Genomic DNA, 25,564 nt, shown 5'->3' with positions numbered 1-25,564 from the left:
GAGAGAGCAGACAGGGGAATGGACAGAAGTTTCAATGCTAGATAGGAAGCAAGGCAGATCAGTAAAGATAGAAGACTTGTCTTGGCCAGTTCTGTACAGATAAAATGACTCCGGCTTTGGGCTGGTCTACACTGAAAACTTATATCAGCATAGCCACATCTCTCAGAGGTGTGAAAAATCTACTTTATCTGTCATGACTCTAACAGATTCGCCCCTTATTAACAGCAAGAAGTGGATGTAGGAGTTCCTCATTGCTCTCAGTTGTAGGACACTGACATGTAGAAGGCACTTTTAGTCAGACCACTTGTTCTGAATGGTGCATGTCCCTAGGCATGCTCCCCATCCCACAAGGGATGCAGCCAACTTTATAGTGATGATATGAGGAGGCTGAGTGAAAGGGACTCTGGAACAGAGTTTGATAGGTTCCTTCCATCAATCTGAGTGAGCCAAGTACTTGGTGAATACTGAATCTATGGAGGCTTGCAGAGAGGTTATTATTCAGAACTGATCCTTGGCTATGACGGCCTTAAACCGTGCACACTGTTCCACTGGAAGTTGTCCAATAAAACTGAATTTCTCAAAATTGATGTAGTTGTACTTTGCCATTAGGGCTTGGTTATTTGTGATCTGAAATTGCAGAGCTGCTGAACAGTAACCATTACCATCAAAGATAGAGTACCTTTTGGTCTTTATTGTAAAGAGTACACTTTATATGATGGTTTCTACAACACTTATTGGCAGCATCCACAAGTAGAGAGAACAAAAATTCTGAATTTTTCACCAGGACCCAATACTTCTTATTGGCCCCTTTGCAAGCGGGAGTTTGCCAGATATAGTCTTGGGAGGGTCCAGTAAGGCTTAATTCACTAGTAGAACCACTCATGCACAGGCTGTAGCATGTGGAAGGTCCAAAGATTTATGTTGCGACTCCTGGACCTCCTCTAATGGCACCTGTAATGAGTCAGCAATACATTTAATCAGTTCCTTAAATTGTGAGCAAGAGAAAGTGCAGAAAGCATTTCAGACTCATTTGGTGATGATGATGAAATTTTTTTTGTGGGGTTACCGCCTTGTCGCTCTAGCCTCTTTCTCCTTGAAAGACTCCTCCTGAAGTTGGGGCTGTTGAGAAGGGAGTGATGGAGCAGGAAAGCATTTCCCTCAGTGATCTCCTTGGGATGAGTTAGGAGGCAATAGGCAGCACATGGGTCCCAATGTGACCAGTAACATAGACCATAAGGCAGAGGTCATGCCAGGAAGAAGGAATAGAAAACTGTTTGTCCCTCAGAATTTCCCTCTCAGAGACGGTGATCAGGAAAATGTCCCTTGTGTTAGAGATATGAGATCCCTGGATCAAGATCTTGGAATATGAGGAATCATCCTTGACATAGTCCAGAAGAGGGGAGGAGAGTGGAGGTGAAGACAACCGTCTGTCCAGTGCAGTTGGTGCCAGAAAACTAGGAGACACTGGATAAAGATAAGGCCTCAGTGACCTTGTAGATCTTGATATTAACAGTCATTCAGTATCCATTAACAAAGGAGATTCTGACTTACTCCAGAGGCCTCTTCATGTAAGGTATCTAAATTCCTACAGTTCTCCATGTACGTGAGCTGAAGTATGATGAGGCTCTGCCATGGTTGGTTTCGGTACTGAGAGAGCTGATTACTTTGGTAGTCTCATTTTTAAAAAATGACATTAGTACCAGAGGTATTTAACAGTAATCTCCCTGAGTACTGAGTCTCCAAATCAGTTGGTCTCTGAAGTGACCAGTTTCTCTTTGAATAAGGCTCTATGTTAGGAGATCCAGGACCCCTACTCTTTAGAGCTTTGTTGGTACCTTCCGCACTCTTTTCCCATGAGTATCTTGGTGACAGGGGATATGGCGGTCAACAAAGCATCAAGTATATTCCAATGCCAAAGTACAGGGGGTTTTCTGGACCTGGATCAAAGGCTGGTTGCAGGGCTTGCTCCATCAGGGGAAGGCTAAACTTAATTTCCTGTTTTTCCTAGATCTGCTTTTTAAAGAGGTGCAAATCTCACACTTCAAAGGGGGTGTCTCACAAGCAACAAAGGCACAGTGTGTGTCCATTGCTAACCAGTATGGAAGTGCTTGAATCCCAGGGATCTCACCATAACCTGGTCATGAAAACCCCTGAGGAGAGCCCCTCAATCAGGGACAGGATGGACGTACAAGGGAAAAACCCTTTAAAAACTAAAAGAGCTATAAAGCTAAGTAAACTTGAACTACATTAAACTATTCTAAACTACAAACTGTAAGGCTACGTTATAGGTTAAACTTGATGCAGACACACTAGGTGCTCTGTCTCAGGCCATAGAGTGGTTGAGAAGGAATTGAGGGTAGTTCGCTCACACAGCTCTATATATCCCTAATAACAGAAGGAGGATGTCTGGAGCGCATGAGTATGCCAAAAGGTCACTGCCTCCAAAAATCACAGGCATATGGGGCCTATGCACTCCTGAAATGGAACACCTGTACTGACATTACTCAAAGAAGAACCCAGATCTTCTGAGTCCAAGTCCCGTGCTTTATCTTTCTATATATCTATGGTATTTCTATAGCTGCCATCATTGTGGTGGCCAACAACTTTAGCTACTAGACTAACTTTGCTACTTAAATATTAGTGCGATTTGGCCAATGAATGTTTGTCCCTTCTGTCCCACCATAGGCTGTGGCCTTATCTTTATAGGATCCTTATACCCCCTGCCCTGCCATTCTGTGTTATCTTTGAGCTCTTTCATAGCTGATTTCTGTGGTATGCTCCATCATCAGCAATCCCTCCCACCTGCATATCTACAGAACCATTTGGCCCCTCATCCTCTCAATCTGCAGCAGATAGCAGTGATTAGCCACTTGATTAATCTATCAAACATTTTCCTTGCTGTTCATACAGCCCTATTAACAAATATTTTGGTTTATAGACACTTCAGATGCATCATGAAAAATGACTATTTGTGCTTAGCATTATATCTTGATATCACTGCAGCTCTGGGAAGAGTATTTAAGTATTACATTGGCTGAGTGCTCCTGTAAAGTCTACATGGGAAACACAAGCATCGTATTTTGTGAGCATCTAGAAAACTGATGGCTATATCTGAACGTCAGAACAGTAGTCTAACAACAGTTGAGTGGGAGCAGATAATAGTGTTATCACAGAAATAACATTCTTCATGGTATTTTGGTTAAAAGACTATGAAAATCAATAAGGATTGTATTTTATGTCAGTGGAAGAGTTTTTATTTCTTTGCAAAATGTAAGCAACCGTAATATTGTAGATGTGACTGTGAGGATATGTAAAAGGTACATATATGTATTTTTTGTTCTAGTAATTTTATAAAAAAACAAAACAGCAAGAATGCACTGCTACTGCAAGGGAATAATTAAATAATATCAATATTTCATGAATTGCTATTGAAGGGAAATGTACAAATTACCATCCTGACATTTTTGGAAATATCTCTGGCTGGACACACCTTAGTTTTACAGTGCACCAAGCTTCTGGAGTACTTCATTATTCAATGACAGCAGTAATAAACTGATCAGAATCTGAAACACTTCAGTGGAGTGTTTCAATTACCCTATAAGCAAACAACATCTAGGCATGCACATTACAGAACTTTTAAAAAAGTAACTTGAAGGGCTTCCAATTATTCCTAAACTTTAATCTGGAAGCAAGTGAAACAGCATTTTATTGCAAGATTTCTGATCACAGTGAACCTATTTAAAATTTTAGCATCTTCAAAAAATGAAAACAAGCAAAAAAAAAGTGTCTGTGTTTGCATGCACACACGTGTGTGCATGAAATAACAAGGTTACTTACCAGTAACTGATGTTCTTCGAGATGTGTTGCTCATGTCCATTCCACTATAGGTGAGTGCACGCCACCATGCACAGTTCCTGGAACTTTTTTCCCCTTAGCAGACCCCATAGGGTCAGCTCTGGTGCCCCCTGGAGTCCCACGTGCATGCCGCGGGTATATGAGGCCCTACTGGCCCGACACCCCCTCAGTCCCTTCTTTCTGCCAACTCCGGCAGCAGGAACTAGGGGTGGGTTGTGGAATGGACATGAGCAACACATCTCGAAGAACATCAGTTACTGGTAAGTAACCTTGTTTTCTTCTTCGAGTGATTGCTCATGTCCATTCCACTATAGGTGACTAACAGGCAATACCTTGGAGGTGGGTAGGAGTTACTTGTGAGCTGCCCTCAGCACGGCTCTGTTGAATCCCACGTCCTCTCTCGCCTGCTGGACAATGGCGTAGTGTGCCGTGAAGATATGCACTGACGACCAGGTGGCGGCTTTGCAGATGTCCTGCAGGGGCACTCTCTCCAGGAAAGCTGTAGATGAGGCTTAAGCTGTGGTTGAGTGCACTGTGATGATTCCCGGAAGCGGCACCCTCACATGCTCGTAGCAGAACTTGATGCATGATGTAATCCACGAGGACATGTGCTGGGTGGAGACAGGTGAGCCTTTCATCCGGTCCGCTACTGCAACGAAGAGCTGCGTCGATTTCCAGAACAGCTTTGTACGCTTGATATAGAAGGCTAGGGCTCGTCTCACGTCCAATGAATGCCATCTCCTCTTCTCCTCCAAACCGTGCGGTTTGGAAAAAACACAGGGAGAAAAATATCTTGGTTAAAATGAAATTGGGAAACCACCTTGGGCAGGAAGGCTGGGTGCGGCCACAGATGGACCTTGTCCTTATAGAATACTGTATTAAAGGGGGCTCCGAGGTCAAGGCCTTAATTTCGGAGACTCTCCTAGCTGAGGTAATGACCACCAGGAAGGCTACCTTCCATGACAGGATGAGCAGAGGGCATGAAGCTATGGGTTCAAAGGGGGCCCTGTGAGTCTCGAGAGGACCAGGTTGAGATCCCAGGGAGGCACCCGGTCACGGACCTGCGGATAAAGCCTCTACATCCCCTTGAGGAACCTGACCACCATGGGATGGAAGAACAGGGATCTCCCCTCTAGCAGATGATGGAAGGCCGAAATGGCCGCCAAGTGAACCTTCAACGAAGCTAGCGCCAGTCCCCAGAGCTTTAGCTGGAGCAGGTACTCCAGGATCGCCTGCAGAGGCAAGAGGCTGCGCGGAACGCCCTGGGTCTCCACCCAAGAGGTAAACCATTTCCACTTAGCCCAATACATGACCTGTGTAGAAGGTTTCCTGCTGCCTAGCAGGACTTGTTGGACCTGCATCGAGCAGGCTCTCTCTCCCTCCATCAGTCAGAGCCTCCAGGCCGTAAGCTGCAAGGAGTCCAGGTCGGGTTGCAACAGGCAATTGTGTTCCTGGGAGAGAAGGCCGTGCCGCCTCGGGAGCTCCATGGGTGGGGCGATCAAAAGGTCCAGCAGCATGCTGAACCAGTGCTGTCTCGGCCAGGTCAGAGCAATGAGTATGATGTCCGCCCTGTCCCTCTATTTTCAGTAGGACCTTGGGCAGGAGTGGAATGGGTGGGAACACGTACATGAGGGTCCTCGTCCAGTCCATGAGGAACGCATCAGAAATCGACCCGGTCTCATGACCCCAGAGCAAGCAGAACCTTGGGTACTTCGCATTCCAGGCCGATGCGAATAGGTCCAGTTGGGGAACACTCCACTTTTGGAAGATCATAGTCACTACCTCTGGATGCAGCGACCAGTAGTGGCGGGGTAGAAATGACCTGCTGAGGTGATCTGCCTCATTCTTCCTCACTCCCAGGAGGTGAGGGGAAGTCAAGTGGAAGTCGTGCCTCACAGCAAAGTCCCGCAGATGGGTAGCTTCCTCGCAGAGAGCCAAGGAGCGCGCCCCTCCCTGCCTGTTTATATAAAACATAGCTGCGGTGTTGTCCGTCAGCACCTGCACCACTCTGCCTGTCAGGAATCAGAGGAACACCCTGCATGCTAGGCAAATAGCCCTCAGTTCCTTCATGTTGATGTGCAGGCACCTGTCCTCCCCCAACAAGAGCCCCTGAGGGCTCAGGTTGGTGCTGATGTGGGCTCCCCATCCCACATCCGAGGCATCGGAAATTAGGGTGACCGACGGGACCAGTTCTGAATAGAATACCCTTCAACACTGCCCTGGGAGACCTCCACCAGTCTAGGGAGGCTAGGACGGGCAGGGGAGCTGTGACCACTCAATTCAGTGGGTGTCTGCTCGGCACATACACCGAGGTCAACCACGCCTGAAGCAGCCTGAGCCTCAGGCGAGCTAGTCTCACTACGTATGTGCAGGCCACCATGTGGCCTAACAGCTGTAGGCAGTACCTTGCTGTTTTCGTGGGGCATCGGTGCAGCTGAGAGATGATAGAGAACATCGCCTTGAAACATGGCTAAGGCAGGAAGGCTCTGGCCTGGGAAGCATCCAGGGAGGCCCCAATGAATTCTATGCGGTGCACTGGGGTTAGTGTGGACTTCTGCTCGTTTACGAGCAGTCCCAGCCTGCTGCACGTGGAGCAAGTGAGGGTCACGCTCTCCTGCACTTGGGACCTGGACCCGCCCCTGATCAGCCAATCGTTCAGTAAGGGAAGATTTGCACACCCTTTCACCTCAGGTGGGCAGCCACTACCACCATGCATTTGGTGAACACCCTTGGAGCCGAAGATAGGCCAAAGGGCAGGGCTGTAAATTGGTAGTGAGAGCCAGCCACCGTGAAGCCTGTGGCTGGGGAGGATGGACATATGAAAGTATGCGTCCATGTGAAAGTATGAGGTCGAGGGCAGTATACCAGTCTCCTGGATCCAGGGAAGGGATTATGGAGGCTAGGGGAACCATGTGAAACCTGAGTCGTTTGACATACTTGTTTAGACGACACAGGTCTAATATGGGTCTCAGACCCCCCTATGCCTTGGGAATGAGGAAGTACCTCAAATAGAACTCCTTCCCCCTTCTGCCCTAAGGAACTATAAACACCGCTCCTATGTTGAGGAGAGTGTTCACCTACTGCAAGAGGAGTTGCTCGGGAGAGGGGTCCCTGAAGAGGGACTGAGGTGGGGGTTGATGGGGGGGGAAGCAGAGGTAAACTGTATGGCGTAGCCCCCAGAGACTATCCTGAGGACCCAATGGTCCGAAGTGATCTTTGCCCATTTGGGATAGAAGGGTCTTAACCTATTTAGGAAGTGGCAGGGTGGATCCAGGAGAGCAGTAGGGGTGCCACCCTCAGGCGCACCATCAAAACTGCCTCCTACGATTGTCCAACCCCCTGGGGGGCCCCTGCTGGCAGGCTGAGAACGAGCTGGGGGGCTAATTCCCTCTTCTAAACCCCCTATTTCTGTCCCTACTTCTGTAGGGTTGAAAGGGCCTAGGCGGAGGCCTTGGTTGCTGCTGCGCCTGGGGCCATGACTGCCGCCTGGAAGCCTGAGGTGTGTACAGGCCCCAGGAGCGAAGCGTGGCACTGGAGACCTTCAGACTGTGCAGCTTTGCATCGGTCTGATTGGAGAAGAGGGCCGACCCATCGAAGGGGAGGTCCTGGATTGATTGCTGCACCTCTTGGGACAGGTCTGAGGATTGCAGCCACGAGCACCTCCTCATGGAAATGGCGGAGGCTATGGCCCTACCTGCCAAGTGAGCAGCATCAGTGGATGTTTGGAGCGCTGCCCTAGCCACCGTGATTCCTTCATCCAGGATGGTGGTGAAGTCTGTGGCCTGGTCCTGGGGCAGGGCCTCAGCAAACCACCTGAGGGAGTCCCACAAATTAAAATTGTATCTCCCCCGGAGGGCCAGATGGTTGGCAATCCTGAACTGCAAGGCTGCCGTGGAATAAATTTTTCTCCCAAACAAATCCAACTTTTTGTTCTGTGTTCTTGTGAGCGGAACACAGGCTGACCTGGCCGGTCCTGCTAGTTGGCTGCATCGACCACCAGGATTCCTGGGGCTGGGTGAGTGAACAGATACTCAGACCCTTCAGCCGGGACATAATACTTTTTCTCAGCCACCTTCGACGTAGGGGAGACCGAGAAAGGGGTTTGCCACAGGCCTTTACAATTTTGGAGGACCTTTTCATGGACTGGTAGGGCCACTCTCGCTGGAGCAGCCGCTGCCAGCACATTGAAGAGGGTATCTTCGGCCTCTTCTAAATACTTCACCTCCAGCCCCAAGTTAGAGGCCACCCTCTTGAGCAGCTCCTGGTGCGCCCTGAAATCCTCCAGTGGTGTCATGTGGTCCTGGGAGACTGGCTCGTCTGGGGAGGAGGAAGAGTACTGCCAAGGCACGTCCTGTGGGTGCTCCCCTGCCTGCCGAAGGGATGGACCCGTAGAGGGTCCCTCCGTGGGGTCTGACTCCTTGTCTGAGGAGCAGTGCCTATGGGCCTCCTCCTGTGCCGGGGGCACGGACTGCATCCCCACTGACAGGGTGGATTGGGGCCACGGTCCCATCTGGATGTCCCATGGGGCCGAATAAGGCCATTGTTGCGGTCATTGTCCCTGGGGCCAAACCAGGGCTGACTGTGCCACCTGCTGTGGACGCGCCAGCTGTCCCAACGACTGTTCCCCCATGGGATCCCGAGCCACTAGACTGGCAGTGCGTGGCCGTCCTCGGTCCCGGGTGCTGTGCCGTGCTGGGGACCGTCCTCTCGATTCCTCCAATGTGGAGGACGACAAGGACTGCCTCCATCGCCACAAGCGGTGCCGATGGAGGCACACTCCAAAGAGCTCTCGGTACCGGAGCACTGTCTCGGTACTGAGGACTTACAGTGCTATTTGCTCCTTGGTAATCGAGACCAACGCTGTTCCGAACTCCGTGGTGCCGAGCCTGACTCTGGAGACCAGGTTCCGCATCGGGGAATGCGCGGTGTGGGGTCTTTGTATGGCGACCGGGTTCCACATCACCTCGGTGCAGGCGAACACCTCGGTACCGGGAATCTGGAGCAAGTGGTGTCTGAGCGCTGCCTGGCGGATCTCTACCGGTGTCGCCTCTTGGCCTGCACTCCTCCAGGGCTAGGGACCAACGTCAGCACCAAGAGGGAGACTCCATATCCTGAGTCGAAGCAAGTTGGCTCGACGACGCCGACCTTGAGCAACTGCTGGGGGAGTGTCCTCGCTCTATCCCCCCGTGGCTGTCTGGCGGGAGATCTTCCTCCCCGTACCGGGGATCTCCACCGCCCTTTGGGGGGACCCAACATGGGCTTGCCCCAGGACACCAGCCCCTTGTTCCTCAGTGGAAGGGGGGGGGGGCGGTGGAGGTGGAATAGGCAAGGCCAACAAGGTTCTTGTCACCTGAAAAGCCTCCAGTGTTGACGGCGTTGGCAGGGGCACTCTCCCACTCCCAGTAGTCGGGGGAGGCTCCCTGCTCGGAGATGCAGGCACCGGAGAAGACTCAACGGGCCGTGGTTGGTGCATCTCCACACTCGACCTTGCCTGTACCAATGGCACAGGGGAGTGTCCACATTCCGCATGCTGTTTTTTCTTCTTTAGCATCGGGGCTGCTGCTCAGTGCCGAGTCGATCCCGGTGCCGGCGGTGCATTCTGCACTGAGTGGAGTGGGACAGCTCACACGCCAGGCGGAGCACTGCCTCCATGAGAAGAGCTTTTAACTGGATCTCCCAGTCCTTCTGAGTCCACGGTTTAAAAGCCCTGCGTATCTTACACTTGTCTTTCCTGTGCTCTTCCCCCAAGCACTTAAGGCACTGATTGTGGGGGTCGCTGAGCAGGAAAACCCGCAGGTGGCACACAGCTTAAATCCAGGTGACCGGGGCATGGCCCGGCCACTCTAAGTCCCTCAGGGACTTCTTATCTAACTACACTTAACAATACTACTTAACGACTACTTAAAACTAACTAAAGTACTTCGAATAACAAAGTGTTCAAAGAAGGGGAATAGTACTTGCAGAGAGCAAAGCTAGTTCCAGCAACTGTCATGGGCAGAAAGAAGGAACTGAGGGGGCGTAGGGCTGGCAGGGCCTCATATACCATAGCATGCACGTGGGACTCCAGAGGGCACCAGAGCCGGCCCTACAGGGTCTGCTAAGGGGAAAAAAGTTCCGGGAACCACACACGGTGGCGTGCACTCACCTATAGTGGAATGGACATGAGCAATCACTCGAAGAAGAACAGAAGGAATAGCTGTGAATATACAGGAAAAGGATTGGGCAATATGAGGGTTTTACGAAATATTTATTTCCAACTGTATAATAGCAGTAGAGTCATTCAGAAGGCAATTTACACATGCTTTACTCCCAATGATTTCATAGCACTTGAGCAAATGCTTTGCTTAATAAACAGTAATAGGTGATTTTGAAAAAAAATATGGCCACTACATCGAAGAGCGCTCTTGAAAAAAACTTCTAAGAAAATCTCAAAAGCCCTCTACAAATGGTAATAGCTCTTCTATTCCAGTGGGATAATCCCATCCATGAACATTATCTAAGAGTCAGTCTATTTTCTGCAAACTGGCATATCAATACCAGTTATTCTTTACTACATAGTAGTCATATATCTATCAATAACCCAATAACTTTTCTAAACTAACTAAACATTACACACTTTGCAGAGTTATGCCTGAATTGGATGGCAAGTATAGTGGCAGAATTTAGAGATGCACTGTAATGTGCAACCATTTATTGTAGGGCTGAGCACGCTATAGCCTGGAAGTAGTCCATTTTGGTGGTATTAGACCTCCAATTTTGACATAATGAGTGAAGACTACTTAGACTCTTCCTCTTTAGGCCTGGTTATAAAAAGACTAGATGCTCACAAACCAGACCAGTCCAGGTTAGGAGTGAGCAGAAAAAGTGCTTTGGGAAAAGGAGATAGAATCCATAAGTAAGCTGGGGCTGCTCCCAAAATGAACTGCGTCCTGTAGAAATAAGATCTCAGTACTGGTGTGGGAGTTTCCTACAGCTTCTACTGGCCTCTAATACCATGTGTGTCATCAGGACTGTAGATGAAGCTGTACATAAATACCTAACTGTTGTTTAAAAACAAAAAGTATTCCAAAGGACCTACATTAAAACCAGATGTGCGATGCAGAAGCCAGAAGCTTAGTGTCATTTCAAAAGGCCCAGCAGAAAGATGTGTTAATTGTATTATTTACTTTGCCAAGCAGTAAATTGCCATTCCAATGAAGTCATATCAGATGGCTACAAATGGTTTTCCTATGTATTTCATGTTATTAGAGAGGGAGATCTTTTATTGTCTAAAATCCTAAAGCTACTATTTTGGATAACAAATTCTGAACTATTTGTTCCAAAGTGGAGTAAAATTTACTCACCATTTTAGTGGAATTCAGATCCCGATCCTATTGTATACTGAGTTATTAACATTGTATTTGATATTTGTACTTTTAAAAAGACGAATTACAACAGTTAGAAAGTGGCATTGTTAATACTTACATAAATATTACAGAACTGATAGATGATATTCATAAACACTGCAAACTACCCATCCAGTAAATACAGAAATCTTGAATGATTTACTGCACTTGCACACTACAGTAGGAATAAATGCAGATCTACATACTTAAAATGTGTACAGAAGATAATGCATTTGTCACACTGGCTGGATAAGGGGGGTCCTTGAGGTGTATTCAGGAGCTCTGATTACTCCCTGCTACACCAGGCTCGCGTTGGGGGTGTCACGCTGGCTGGAATGGGGGGGGGGTGATTTATTATATTGTTTGACATCAGTATGTCAAAACCATAGTAATTCATATAAGATATGCCATGTCAGGTACTGTTAGAAAGGCTATAATGTGCTAAGAAAGATGATAATGTTTATGTTCAAGTGTTATATGAGTAATGGAAGTTACGGTTATGTTTGATATATCTGTATTTCAAATTGTACTGTCTGGGTCACACCCCAGACAGGATGCCTGCAGAACAAAAGCCTGCTTGATGGCCCATTAAGAAATTAACAGATGCAAGAAGTCCAGGGGAGAGAAGCCAGGGATATACCTGATGAGTCACCAGGACTTGCTCATGTGACTCTGGACTCCATTTTGGTTCCTGTGAAATTCCACAAGCAGCACGGCAAGGGTCAGAGGACATAAAAGGCAGGGGCATGGAATCCATTTTGTCTTCAATCCTGTTCAGCTTCAGCCACCTATCTACCTCTGGATCAAATCATCTGCAACTGAAGCTGTGAAACAAAGAACTGAGACCTATCCAGGTACTGGATGTATACCAGAGGGACTATATAAGCCTGCAAAATCCACAATTCTTCTAGAAACCTGATATATATGGACTTTCAAATCATTTGTATGTATCTGATTGCTTTAATCCTTTAACACTTCTCTTATAGTTTGTTCCTTTCGTTTTATAATAAACCTTTAGTTTAGTTACTAAAGGATTGGCTGGTAGCGTGGTATTTTGGATAAGATCTAAACTTATATTGATCTGGTACTGTGGCTGACCCTTTGGGGTCAGGAGGAACCTTTTCAGTAAAGAGCTTAGAGTTTAAATAACTGGTCTCTTTACTGGACCTAGTGGCTGATTCGGGACCAGCGACTGAAATGCTGTAAAGGGGGCTGTGTGTATTTGTGCACTGGCTTCTTGATAACCGGTTTGGGGAATCAGAAGCACAGTTTGTGGCTGGTTGGGAAGTCTGACTTCAATGTCACCCACCAGTGTTGGGAATCTGCTCTCCTTTTGCAGCCTGCCCTGACCTTGGCATTTTCAGGTGGCTACCCTGGGCACAGAAGGGTCACAGCATTCATAAAACTAAATGTCATCTGAAATGCTTCATGTAATACAGTGATACTCAGACTGAGGCTCACAAGCCGCAAGTGCCTCTTTAATGTGCCTCCTGCAGCACATTATATTAAAACACTGTGTGATTTAATTATTAACCAATCCAAGTTATTAACCAATCAGGATGATTTTACTATGTTATTAACCAATTGTAGTTGATAAAATAATAATACTTGGTCAATAATTTTGCTGTGAGAATTATATACATAGACATACATACACACATTATATATTTCCCATCATACTGTTTAAATATCAATTTATAGTACTACAGTAAATGAAACAATGAATTCACACTACTGTGGCTCTTTTGGGGAACAATGATCACTAATTTGGCTCCTGAACCACTGTGGTCCGAGTATCACTGATGTAATGCATATATAATTTCTTAAATGGAACACACATTGACAGAAGAGCATCAACTGCCTGCCTGTTTCTTCTGCATGTTAAGAAACGAAATTTCGCTGGGTATGTAAAAATGTGTTAAACCTTTAAGAAGCAACTTGTTTAAGTTACAGTTAGGTACTGAATCAGAAAAGCACCTAGGCATGTGCTTAAGTCCATTCCTACACAGTGAAAGCACTTAAGCATGTGCTTAAGGGACACAAACATGGGGTTAAATTTAAGTATATGATCAATTACCTTTCCTGAATCACAATCTTAAACAGAAGTTGACTGGATATATTTTGTTATTATATGAGGGCTTGCTAACTAACAGAATGTCATCAACATATGATTTGACAGTTTTGGTTATTCTGCATATGAAATCATATCATGGAGTCATAATAGTGGCTACACAGTTAAGGTTGGAAGACATTTTACATTATAAATCTGATTGGGATAGATCCACTCATGCAACTAACTATTTTCATAACATAGTTTTTTTGCATGAAACCTCCTATTACATTTCCTATTAAAATTTCAATCTTGTTTATATGTTAATCCTCAGTTGCAGCTGGGACAATCGACTGACTTTACCAAGAAGAAAGGAAAATCTTTTTAATTATTAGAAGCTTATTTTTATGATCTCCAGTACCATACAGTATCTAACTAAACTTCCATGAGAAGTCTAGTGAGTGCTGAAAGGTAAGTGACCTCTAATAGGAGCAACCATATTATGTACAGTTATGAGAGAGGAGATATTTATGTAAATTAAGTTCTGCAATCCACATTGAAAAAACCCTCACACACATAGTATCTTAAAATAAACAAGATTCTCGTTTAGTCTTGCCTTGCATATAATCATATCAAATATAAGACAACCTGGAGAAAACCTAAAAATAATCTTTATTTACATTTAATAATCATGCAAACGTGTATGAAGATTAGGATAGCACATTCTTCCCAGAAGGTAGCTCAGCAATAACCATGCCCCTCAGTAAGCCTCAAAGCATCAGGCAATGCTCCCCAGAAACTCATGAGTATAAACTGTATCAGACTTATTGTGCAAGTAAACTGATTCAGACAAACAATTTCCACACACCAGTCATTAAGGGTAAAACACATGAACAGAAATTGTGCACAACAGGGTTTGTGTGTTACTTCCTGTAAAACATTTTTTATAAAACCTTGTATGCTGAAAAAAGATCTATTCTTATCGTTATAAAAGTGCCAGCAATGGCAAAAATGCAAGCAAGAGAGCATTATAATACAGGAGATACTACCAGTCAAAGAAAGAGGTTAGAAGTTATTATTTCAGGTGAACAGGCTCTAAATTCTTCTAATTTTCAGCCTATTGGACATGGTTTTTCATGAACATTCTGATTTTACTGAGATTAAAGAAACAGGAGAGCTGGTTTTTATTCAAAGGTCTAGCAATTCTAATGTGATCCAAGAATTTCTGTTGTCTCTTGAAAGGAGTGGAAATAATCAGAAAAAGTTTATTTGCATATACAGTACTGTGGTACTTGGGCTGTTTACTATGTAAAAGCTCTGAAAATGTGGTTTTAAATTAGACTCGAGTGTTAAAATTGGGATCAGGAATATTCATGGGTTACAAACCAATTTTCTACCAGGAACCTCAGCGTACCTACTATATAAAATGGGTCTTCTGGAACTGTAGATTTAATAACTTTAACTTTACATACTCTGAGTAATTCCACTGATGTCAAAGTTAAGCACATGCATAATTCTTTGCAGAATCAGGGCCCTAATCAGTAAGCCAATGGGTTTCTTGCCATGCAATTGATCGTTCACTGAGAACACACTGACTCCCAATGAACAAAAGCTATCTGTACTGAAATATGGACAAACCCATAATGTTAAGGTTTTTCCATTCTGAACATGAAGATTTCTGAAGCAGATATGAGGACAACAGAAGCAAATGGGAAAACAGGATTCAGTCATGATTCTTCATGAGATTAATAGGATTAAACTGAGCTCAATATCTGATAGCATCATATAATAAATAATATATATTATAATATAATATAATATAATAAATGCAAAATAGCTCTTTAAAAAAAAATCCCTTACAGTTGAGATTTTTACATTCAAAATACAAGACAAAAGTTCAGAGTAAAAGTTAAGAGTATGGCTTATTCTGAATCATTCTTTTTGCTTGAAAGAGAAAAAACACACAAAAATAATATTTTAAAAAGTCTATTTTTTTAATTTTTCCTCAAATGAAAAGGATCTGTGTTTTAAATTGTGTAAGACAACTGTCTATTTCATGCCAACATCAGGCACTCAAGAGACTTTTTAAAGTTCACTAACTGTGTAATAAAACTGTATAATACTTTAATGATTGCGCAATTTTTTATTAATCATTATTCTGCTGGAAGAAGACAGAAAACATTGATTGGTTCTTTATGCCAGAAAACATTGATATTATGTCATTGTTCTGCAGTGAAATAACAAAACCCAGTTTTTAAAATCTATGAATTACAGTTCATGTTATGCTCTATATTGAATGTTTATGCATGTAATCTACTCTGCTGCCCAAACATTTTTAATCAGATACTTTCTGCTTTTATAATAATAATCATCCAATTTAAGTAAAAATTATTGTAATTATAGATGTATGGAATTGTAACTTCATAGTAATCTGTATCACACTATATAGTTTGTAGATTATAGAATATTCACAAACTGACAAGTGGAAACACCTGAATACTTTCTGAAACTTGCAGACAATATTCAAGAACTAATAAATGTGAAAAGATACATTATAAATCAGTGAAAATACTATTCCCTTTAATGCTGTCAATAGAACAACACAGTCTTCGAAGCAATCTGAAAAAGTCATTGATGTATGATAATTAGACCAAAACATCACCTCTACTGCATTAATAATGAGTAGCATCTGGAAAACTATATGGTTCTTGTTTTGCTTTGTGGGATTCTATCACTGCAAGTAAAGATTTCTGGGATTAACAATCTGATTTAATAAACCATCAGGTATTACATGGTTTCAAATCTCCAGCATCTGCTACAATTATTTTAAAGGTTAAAACATGAGACCAAGAGCCAAGTCATCATCATCCTAGCAAACTCGTTGAGCAAAATTGGTGAGCGATTTCCGGCTGAAAAAATAGCTAAGATATTTTACGCAGGCTACAGTAACTGAATAATCATTTCTTAAAGCCAACTTTAAAAACATTCATGAAGTATTACTATACCATATTGCAAGACTAATTATAGATGTACAACAGTATAGACATTTGTAGACATAATAAGGGTTACAAATTATCAAAAGAAAACATTGTTCAGGACTTATATCTGTCTGATTTTAAGTGGAATATAGTCAAGATTTTATATATCTTTCTCAACTGTATTTCCCCTAAGCCAAAATGTGTATCATTTTTTATTTGTCACTATGACGGTAGTAGTATATTTTCCACAAGCCCCCAACAAAACAGAAATTAACTTTCGATTGACCTAAAATACAACTGATTTCTTTAAGAAGGATTACACACTGATTCTTCTCACTAGATAGCTACTTTTTCTTTCAGTTAACTTTACCAAAAACTCAAGGAGAAATGTGGTTATTTTTCCCTAACAACAGAAGTCTACTTGGCTGTGAACATATATAGTGTACTGTATGTCTTATGCTCTCAGAAGAACTGGTTACCTCACTCATCCAATGGAATTTATGATCCTGTAACACTAAGACAGTACATTGTTATCTCACTGAACAGTGTGACACACACGGGGTGACCAGATGTCTTGATATTCGGGGCTGTGTCTTATACAGACGTCTATTACCCTCATCCCCTGCCCCAATTTTTCACACTTGCTATCTGGTCATCCTAGACACACAATGATTTTGTAAACAAAATGTCATTGATCAATTTTAACAGTGAATCATTTGCTCCTATATTTATAAAGCTCAATATTACAGACAAGGTGCCTCTGGCCGTTATAGATTTAGTCTCTAATGACTGAAGTGTATTTTCTTACCTCAGCATCTTGAGTTTCCTGATGTAATAAAGTCAGACCTGTCAGGTCTTCTAAGAAGGAATGTGAGGAATTAAAAACTTTTGCAAGGAAATTAAACCCATCTCGCTCATACTGATCAAGAACCTGTGAAGTAAACAGACAGAAAAGAACATAAAGATAACATGTAAAGGGTTTGCTATTAATCATTGCTACATACAAGCTATGAAATACAGGATTAGCTTTTTGCACACCCGTAACATTATTATGCAATTGCTACTTTAAAAAAAATCACAGTGGGGGAAGGATGAGAAGAATTGACAGGATTACAAACATTTTCATACCATTGCAGAGAATCTTTCATTTCAGAACTACTAATAGAAGAAATGCCCCAATAAAAAAAGTTGTATTCTCCTCCAAAATCAAGCAAGAAAATTTTGCAGATCGCGGAAACCTCCATTACACTTTATTTATTCTTTTCTGTAGGTCTTGGAAAGTCTTGAAAAGACTGTGAGCAAGTTTGTAGCCATCTACACAGAGTGTGTGTGTCATTTCTTTAACAAGAGTTCTATTTAACATAGGATTTTAATTTCCTAATGGTATGAATTTTTAATCATATGCTACAGAAATTATACCATTCTGCCATTTATTTCTTCCTATATCTGATATACATACATTGTATATACAATTTCTCATATGCATTTTTCTCTGTCCATTTTGAAAAGTCCTCCCAAACACCACATCTTCTAAAGTAGAATGCATGGACTTTTGGATATGAATCAACAGCATACTGCAAAGCTGAAATCTTTAGGGGCAAAATTCTCCTATTATGTACTGTACATATTCCACCTTCCAGTATTTTTGTAGTGAAACAGTTGGGAACTGCTAACTCCTACTAATCACATCCACTCTGCTTCCGGAAGGTAAGTAGCTTCCCCTGCAACTGATGTAATTCATTATCCCTGAATTGCAAAATAATTTGGAAGCACTACTACAGCTAGTACACTCTTTAATAATCACTAAGTAGATTCAATTAAGTGAGACTCAATGTAAGTGATTATAGTTTGTTTTATTTTAAATGAAGCATCCATTCAATGCTTCTGGTGTGCATACTATAAAAAGTATTTACAACTCAGAAATGATGAAAAATAACCAAAAATCACCTCTTATCCCTAACAGTCTCATTCTTTTCTAATCCAATTCCTCCTCGAAAGCCTAGGAGTGCAAACAGGCCTCGCATTGCTGCAGCAGAAAATTGTGGGAACTTGCACAAGCTGCCAGCATTCATCATCAGTGGTGCAGCAAAATAAATCTACAGGGCTTTCACATAAAGTTCTCTAGGACTTCAGGCAAACTGCCCGAGGGAATCTAATAGTTTTCAGCTGACAGCACTGTAAATTTAATTGGCTAAGGAGTCTGGAATCTTGAGTCAAATCCTATTGTTAGATGTTCATTTAGCATCACAATTAGCTACTGAATACTAAGGTTTCCAAGTATTACAGACAATAAGGAAAGAGTGAAAATATTTTTATATTTAAAGAGGAGGAAAACTGCTGCAAAATTTAAAGAGTTAAACTGTTCTGCAGGTGGTACTTTTGGAGCTGAACTGAAATGGCAATCTCTAAATGCTGACTTTAATAATCTTTTAGCATTAATTTGAGGAAGGACAAATAAATGGATAAAACAGAATGAAGCATTACGTCTCTTCTTAAATCTAACCATACACATTTAAACACAGAGACATTAACAGCACTATATGTTCTGGTAGGAAATCTGGAGAAACTGTTGTTAATACTCCAGAGATGTATTTCATCTTTATGTGCATAGGTCTGTGTGAGAAATGAATCTGAGTAATGAGACAAAATGCTTACAAATGTACAAGTATTCCTTTCTTATGTAACAATTGATATTTTTAAAATTCACTCCTTAAAAAAAATTAAAACAAACCCCTTAGCTAAATGTTCACAATATATATGTAGAGAATTGGGAAATATTAGTCTCTCATTTGTGATGTGCCTTTCTTAACATTATCTAGCTAGCATATATTGCAATGCCTTTTCAAACTGCTCTTTGGATATACATATATATTTTAATGACTACTCTCCATTCCAAATCTGTTAAAAACAAGCAGATGTGCAACAGTTTCTTGCATCTGGCTCTTTGTGAAACACTGCATATAGAAGTCAATTTATAAACTTGGACTGTGTTTAGAGCTAAGCCTGCAAAGTTATCATCATCATCATCAAATATGTGTTGTTATTAATTTACTTTGTTGGAACCACAATACAGTTTATGTGACCTCTCTTTAATGATGTAGGCCAGATTATAGTTCATAGTATGTAATCCGCTTGCCATAAACTGTAGCACTATTGTGAAAAATTAGAGGCATTTCAAATAAATACAAAGCAGATGACAACATAACATATTGGTCCTTGCCCACAGTTAGAAGTTGAAGGTTGTACACTACTTTTGGGTAAGCAAATGATAAGGAAGGAAAATAAAGGTAATACAGGCTCAACTGACAAAGTATAAATAAAAGGACACTCTCAAAGGGTTCAATCAGTTTTTAAATCATGTGTAGTTTCTTTTGTCACTATTAACAACTTGGAAGCATTGAATAAGTAGTTACACATGTCAGATCCCTGGAACAATCCTTATCCACCCACTGCTGTTTCCTCTTACCTCCACCGAACTACAGCACCAGCCCAATTTCCCTCTCCCATGTCCTGTTTCCTTACGCCTTCCCAAAGCCAGACAACATTAGATCCTAGCCAAATGCCCATCTCCTAAGTTCCCAGGAATCGTGACTCAACTATCTCTGATTTGAACCTTTCCAGCTGCTGCTTCCCTCCTGGGCTCAGTATCATTCCTTCGACAGCCAGAGTTCTGTATACAAACTGCTCTGCTTTATTTCAAGTATGCCTCTAAGCCCTTCTATATTTGCCACCATAGCTGTGCATGAATGCTTATGTTTGCATTAAGTGTACTCGCAAAAAGCAGCTTGAATGATTGCACTGACATTTTCAGTGCACACTGTTCGTTTTGAATGGATGACCTGAAAGTGGAGGAATTTTTTCTGTACATTGTTGTAATGCTTCTTTATATTGTGATCAGCATGGAAATTCCAAATAAATATACTTTTTAAAAAAGTTATGTTAATAAAATATGAATATTAATAAAATAAGGTATGCTAGTTCATAAAACTATGAATTTGGGTATATTATTTTTGGGTCTGTTAAACTGTAACAGTATCCTTTTAAATTGCATATGAATATTATACTGTTATTCTGACCAAATTTCCAATTGTTATAAATTGATCTTTAAAACTTTATGTTTCTAGAGGTCAAACTCAATTCTGTTATAAATACTCTCTTTCCTGTGAACAGGCTGCTGGCCTTACATGATCCTACGATAATATATTTAGGTTAGGAAAGCAAAGGTGACAATACAGGATTAGCATCTTGAAAAATCCATAATATGATCCCTATACGGACAGCTCTTCTAAATCATTCTTCATGTACCAGGTCTCAAGATTTTGACCAACAAAACTAAAAAAGAGCTAACAATAAAATATGTTTTAAGTTGAATAGTTCATTAACTGCAGACACATTTCTAGTCTTAAAAAACAGAAAATAAACTTTATCTCAGACTAAACCAAGAATAGAATCCTTGTAAGTTTCACAGCCCAAGGCACATGACCCAAAAGAAACTGGAAAGTCAAGGGACCGATCATGGAGAATGCCCTCACAGCAACTCCATGTCAACTGATCTCAGCAGTGTTAGCATCACACAAAGGAAGAAAAATGGTGTCTCAGATAGGATAGTTCGACCTAGACCATATAGGGATTTATTTATAGGTCAAAGTCAACACCTTAAACCCTACCTGGAAACTCCCAGCCCATATTTATTTATTCAATTTATAACCACTACATAAAAAAGTGCCCATCCCAAGCTCCGGTCACCCTTTAAAACGCATTAGAATATAATTAACTTTAAACAGACTGACAATTACCCACTTTCAGCACTAGCCAAACAGAAGCAAGAGAATACAAAATTTGCTCACAAAGTAAAATATATCTCCTCACTAACTCTGCTAACAGCTTCATCTACACATTGATTAGGAGTGAGGACAATGAAGAACCTGTTAGTATTCTACAAGAGAGAAACCTACAAGCTGAAGAGCTATCCCAACATGACTCTGGAAGCTCTCTGAAAGAAAAGAACAAAGCCATTTAAAAGCAGCCTTATCCACTCTAGCCCGAGAAGACTCTGAACACCTCTTAACCCCACTATGTTAAAGACATAATAATTGATCATCCGATATTTATCCATCACCAGAAGATGACAGTCAATCAACTTGACAAGTGTGGTCTCTGTCCTGTACGCGGGTCAGAACCACAACTGATAAGACTCTAGAAATCAGAGGTATCCAGGTACACAGTTCTCTTACCACAAACTTTTCCCTAATCTTAACCAAACAGGGAAGATTAAATAACGGTCAGTAATGACCTATATTTCAAGCATCAAGAGATACAGATCCCAAACACATGCTTTCTCTAGTGCAATTGGCGCTTGTCTTGAACTGAAGAAGAGCTCTGTGTAAGCTCGAAAGCTTTTCTCTCTTGCCAACAGAAGTCAGTCCAACAACATATTAGCTCATCCACCTTGTTTCTCTAATATCCTGGGACCAACACACCCACAACAACACTTCATACATACTCCAAAAGGCGTCACTGACAGTTTCCACCACTATAGGATTCTGTAATTCCCATCCACTTGCTTTTGTCAGCCAAGAAGGACAAAGACCCAAAGCAGAGTTTATGGCATGAAGTTCTCCCAGCACATCAAGACACTGGGTTGAGCTCAAATATGGAAGACATAGCATTTGTCCCTTCCAAATATTGTCCTCCTTCTACAGATACAGTTAGCTGAGGTTTGAATCAGACTGATTTTATCCACAAGAAAACTGAAATTTCATCATCACAGAAAGGACCTTTATAATTAAAAGTTGTTTTAATTTTCTGAATTAAAAGTAAGTAAACAATAAAACTATAAAAGGGAGAAATAGCAGCAACTGGTATGTGACATAGCATCAATATCTGATCAACATACACCCTAGTACAGAGATGTAATGATGACCTGTTATCCTTATTAACAGATACCCCATACCCTCAGGTGGAAGCATCTGATGTGTTTGTAGCTTTAGAACATAATAAGAAAGGAGAAGACTAAGACTGAGGAAGAAGAATACTTATCTCAAACTCCCATGCCAAGAGACCACTCAAGCACACTCTGCAGGTAGTCAGGAATAAAACCAGTCCAGACATCAGCTAATCACAACATAATTCCAAAAAGCATTTCCAAATTAAAGTGAGTGAATGACCAATTTGTTGTTGTGCGCAAAGGCAGTTCTCTCCTGTTTAGCCATGTTCTGCAGGGCAGGAATCCAAAGTTCTATGGTTGGTGTGGTTTTGCTTTTCTGGGTCATTAGAATTATTTTCTTTGCTGCTAATACAGTTCTCAGGACCTCAGAATGATTGGTATGAACAGAGCTTTTAGTGGACAAATATTTGAGATATGGTATTATCAAAGCCATGTTCTATTTAGCATATATGTACATACACACTAAGTTATAAAAATATATTACTGTGATGCTCCCCAAGGATACCCAGGGTTCTGAGACACCTCATCACCACCTTCTGTGTAACAGCTCCCTGAAACCACCAGCTTCTGGCAACACAAGCACTACCTTCCAGGCCTCACTATCTGTACAGGTAACACTAGGCATACACCAATCTCCAAGTTCTCGGAGCATTCCCTGCAGTATCCAGACCATTATTCAAGGAATACTCACAGTACTACCAGACCTGCTGGTCCCAAAGGAACAGTACACACTAGCTTGTAAGAGTCACCTAAGGATCATCACTTTGCTTAACACCAGAGCATTTAAAAATATTTATAGTGAAAACAAGTATAAGTCTATTATCAAAGAATGCAAGTGATAATGAGTAAACAATACTGGAAACAAGTGGTTACATATAACACAATCATAACACACTTTCTAGAGAATAAACTTAACAGGCTAACCTCCAGTCAAAAGAAATTTCTCTCATTCAATATTCCCTCCAACGTTTTCAGCCAAGCTAGGCTGAAATCCCACTTTCATGAAGCAAATTCACTGTCCATTTACTTCCTACGTGAGGGATGCCAGGGTTTCTTCTTTATCTCCCCACCAAATATAGCAGAACAAACTTTTGAAGTGCAAGATAGAGTTCTCCCCATCTCTCTGTTTTCTTCTTCCTGTCAGTTTTTTTTCTGAAGTTCACTTCATTTGCATTCAATTCAGACTGGTGGTAGGTTGGCTTGGAAGAACGGATAATTTCAACAAATATTGAGGTTTATTTTAAAGCATTTATTTAGATTTTTATCTATATAAATTATCTCAGTGGCACAACATTATGGTTTTAAGCTTTTTTTTTTATTTTATCCATTTAAATTTTCACAGTTGCAGAAAATTGGGGAATCAGACTTATTTAATGACAGCAGACACAGATTCAAAAAGTTAATGCTTTATAACCATTAAAACACAAACCGTCAACTTTATATGTCAAAATATGCCCAAAGTAAATATCCTTAAGGCAAACTAATAATTTCTCAAGCAGCATTTTTCTTAATTGAAATCTATTGATAGGCAAAGTATCAATTTGTATGTATGAGGAAATAGACATTTACTGACATTCTGATAAAATCTAATTCTTCCAAGCTTAGTGATAGATTCATTGTGAACTAGACAATACTCAATTTACATGTCAATAAATGAATGGATAAACATCTCTTGCCTGAGAGAAAATCTGTTTTTCGCCTTTGCTGGTAAACAGTACCTACACACAGACTTTAAGAACATATTTTCAGTAAACACACATAACTCCTTATATAGTATCTGTACATGCATTTCACAAAAATATTGATTACCAGAGTGAGACAGGCTTTTCTTTGAGGCCTCAGGACATCCTTTCGTGAACTAGAATGTACATCTCAGACTGAGAAGATTCCTGTAACCCCTATGTACCTCCTTGCCAGTTGGCATTAATAGATTCTTATTTCACAATAACCTATATTATAATGTGAGTTCTGGATAAACCCCAGAATAGGACCTTTTTGGGAAGAACTCATCTAAAGAGTGGAACTGTTGCTAGGTACTAATTTGTACTCTCAAACAACCAAAGAAAACAAAAAAATGACCATATTCTCCTGTATACCAACATAAGCTACTGCAAAACAATGGAATTATCCCATCACATCCTCCTTTCTTCTTGCATCTCTTCCATGATTTCTTTCCCACACAGCACATCCCTCTTCAGACCCTTGTAGAAGAGGGTCCAGCAAAGGAGCATGCTTCTCTGCACTCCATATCCATTCCACTATCAGAGTTGGAGTGATCCACCACGTTTTAAAATCGTTTCGCTTTCTAATGCATCTGCATGTGTCTTTGATGACTATAGCTTTTCTCCCAGGTTGACAACACACCCTTCATTCCAATCTTCACTTTGCAGAGCTTTGGCCCCATATGAGCTGCTTACGTGATGGCTCTTTAATCGAATAAAAGACTTGGATGTGCACAACCAGGATTAATCACTGTAGTACTGAAATTATTTTTGTAATTGATACATTTTATTAGCAATCCTTTTTATTCCAGACTGTTTACTAAAGTAAAAGAATAGAAACTGATGATAGGGGAATAATATTGGGGATTTAGCGTAAAAGAGTTTGTTCTGAAATGAAAAACAGATGTATAAGTGTGGCATTAGATGCTTTTAACCATCTGCTTCACGAAGAAGTCTGAACTCTTGGACAGTAAGATTCAATGAGAGAATCTCTGTCTCTAGTACTATACGATAAATATGATTGTATCATATGCTTAAGTAAAAATATGAAATACAAGCTGCTTATTTTAATTGTCTGCTACTGATGCACAAACTGGCTCAAGTTTAGATGTTCATTTTTATCACATAATTTTTTAGCCTTTAGTGATGTTTATGCTTTTAAAAAATTAATACTACAGCTGTAAAGCCTGAAACAGTGGTATATTAAAACCTTCAGGGAAAATAAAATAAGAGATTACTTTTACTGATAATGCATTTACTAGTTATATTTTTAAACGTCATTATTAAATCATAAATATGGGTTTGTAAGTGACCTTCTAAGGCTGTGCTTCAAATAATAGATACTGGTTTTGAGCAAAGAATTTGTACTAGTCCTTTGTTGTCTCTCTCCTCTGTCTCTCTCCCACCCGTCCAAAAAAAAGTTTAACCATTTAAAGATAAGGTCACAGAAAGTTACATTTTGTCAGATAAAATTATACAAACTGGCAAGTTTTGCAGGTACCTGGTAGTTGGTTAGCCAGAATAGGCATTGTGATGCTTTATGTCTTCAAATGTATAATTGTGCTTAAAATTACTATAAATGTTAGCTCACTGAGAAGTGACATTTCAATTTCAGTGACTACATATAA

The 25,564-nt window shown here is 41.4% G+C and overlaps 1 protein-coding gene across 2 annotated transcripts in view; it reads right to left on the bottom strand.

Moving 5' to 3' along the window:
* ATG7 (autophagy related 7) overlaps positions 1-25,564 on the bottom strand; it is a 233,792-nt gene that overhangs the window by 123,589 nt on the left and 84,639 nt on the right. For both annotated transcript variants that reach the window (XM_067543746.1, XM_067543747.1), the window contains exon 18: positions 17,077-17,199. In XM_067543746.1, the coding sequence (XP_067399847.1) occupies positions 17,077-17,199 (123 nt within the window). The remainder of the gene's footprint in view (positions 1-17,076; positions 17,200-25,564) is intronic.

The sequence above is a fragment of the Emydura macquarii genome, unplaced genomic scaffold (assembly GCF_026122565.2).
Source record: "Emydura macquarii macquarii isolate MOO-44397 ecotype Brisbane River unplaced genomic scaffold, CSIRO-AGI_Emac_v2 contig_968, whole genome shotgun sequence".
NCBI lineage: Eukaryota > Metazoa > Chordata > Testudines > Chelidae > Emydura > Emydura macquarii.
Note: the sequence above shows the minus strand (reverse complement) of the source record. Positions and strands in the feature narration are given on the sequence as shown.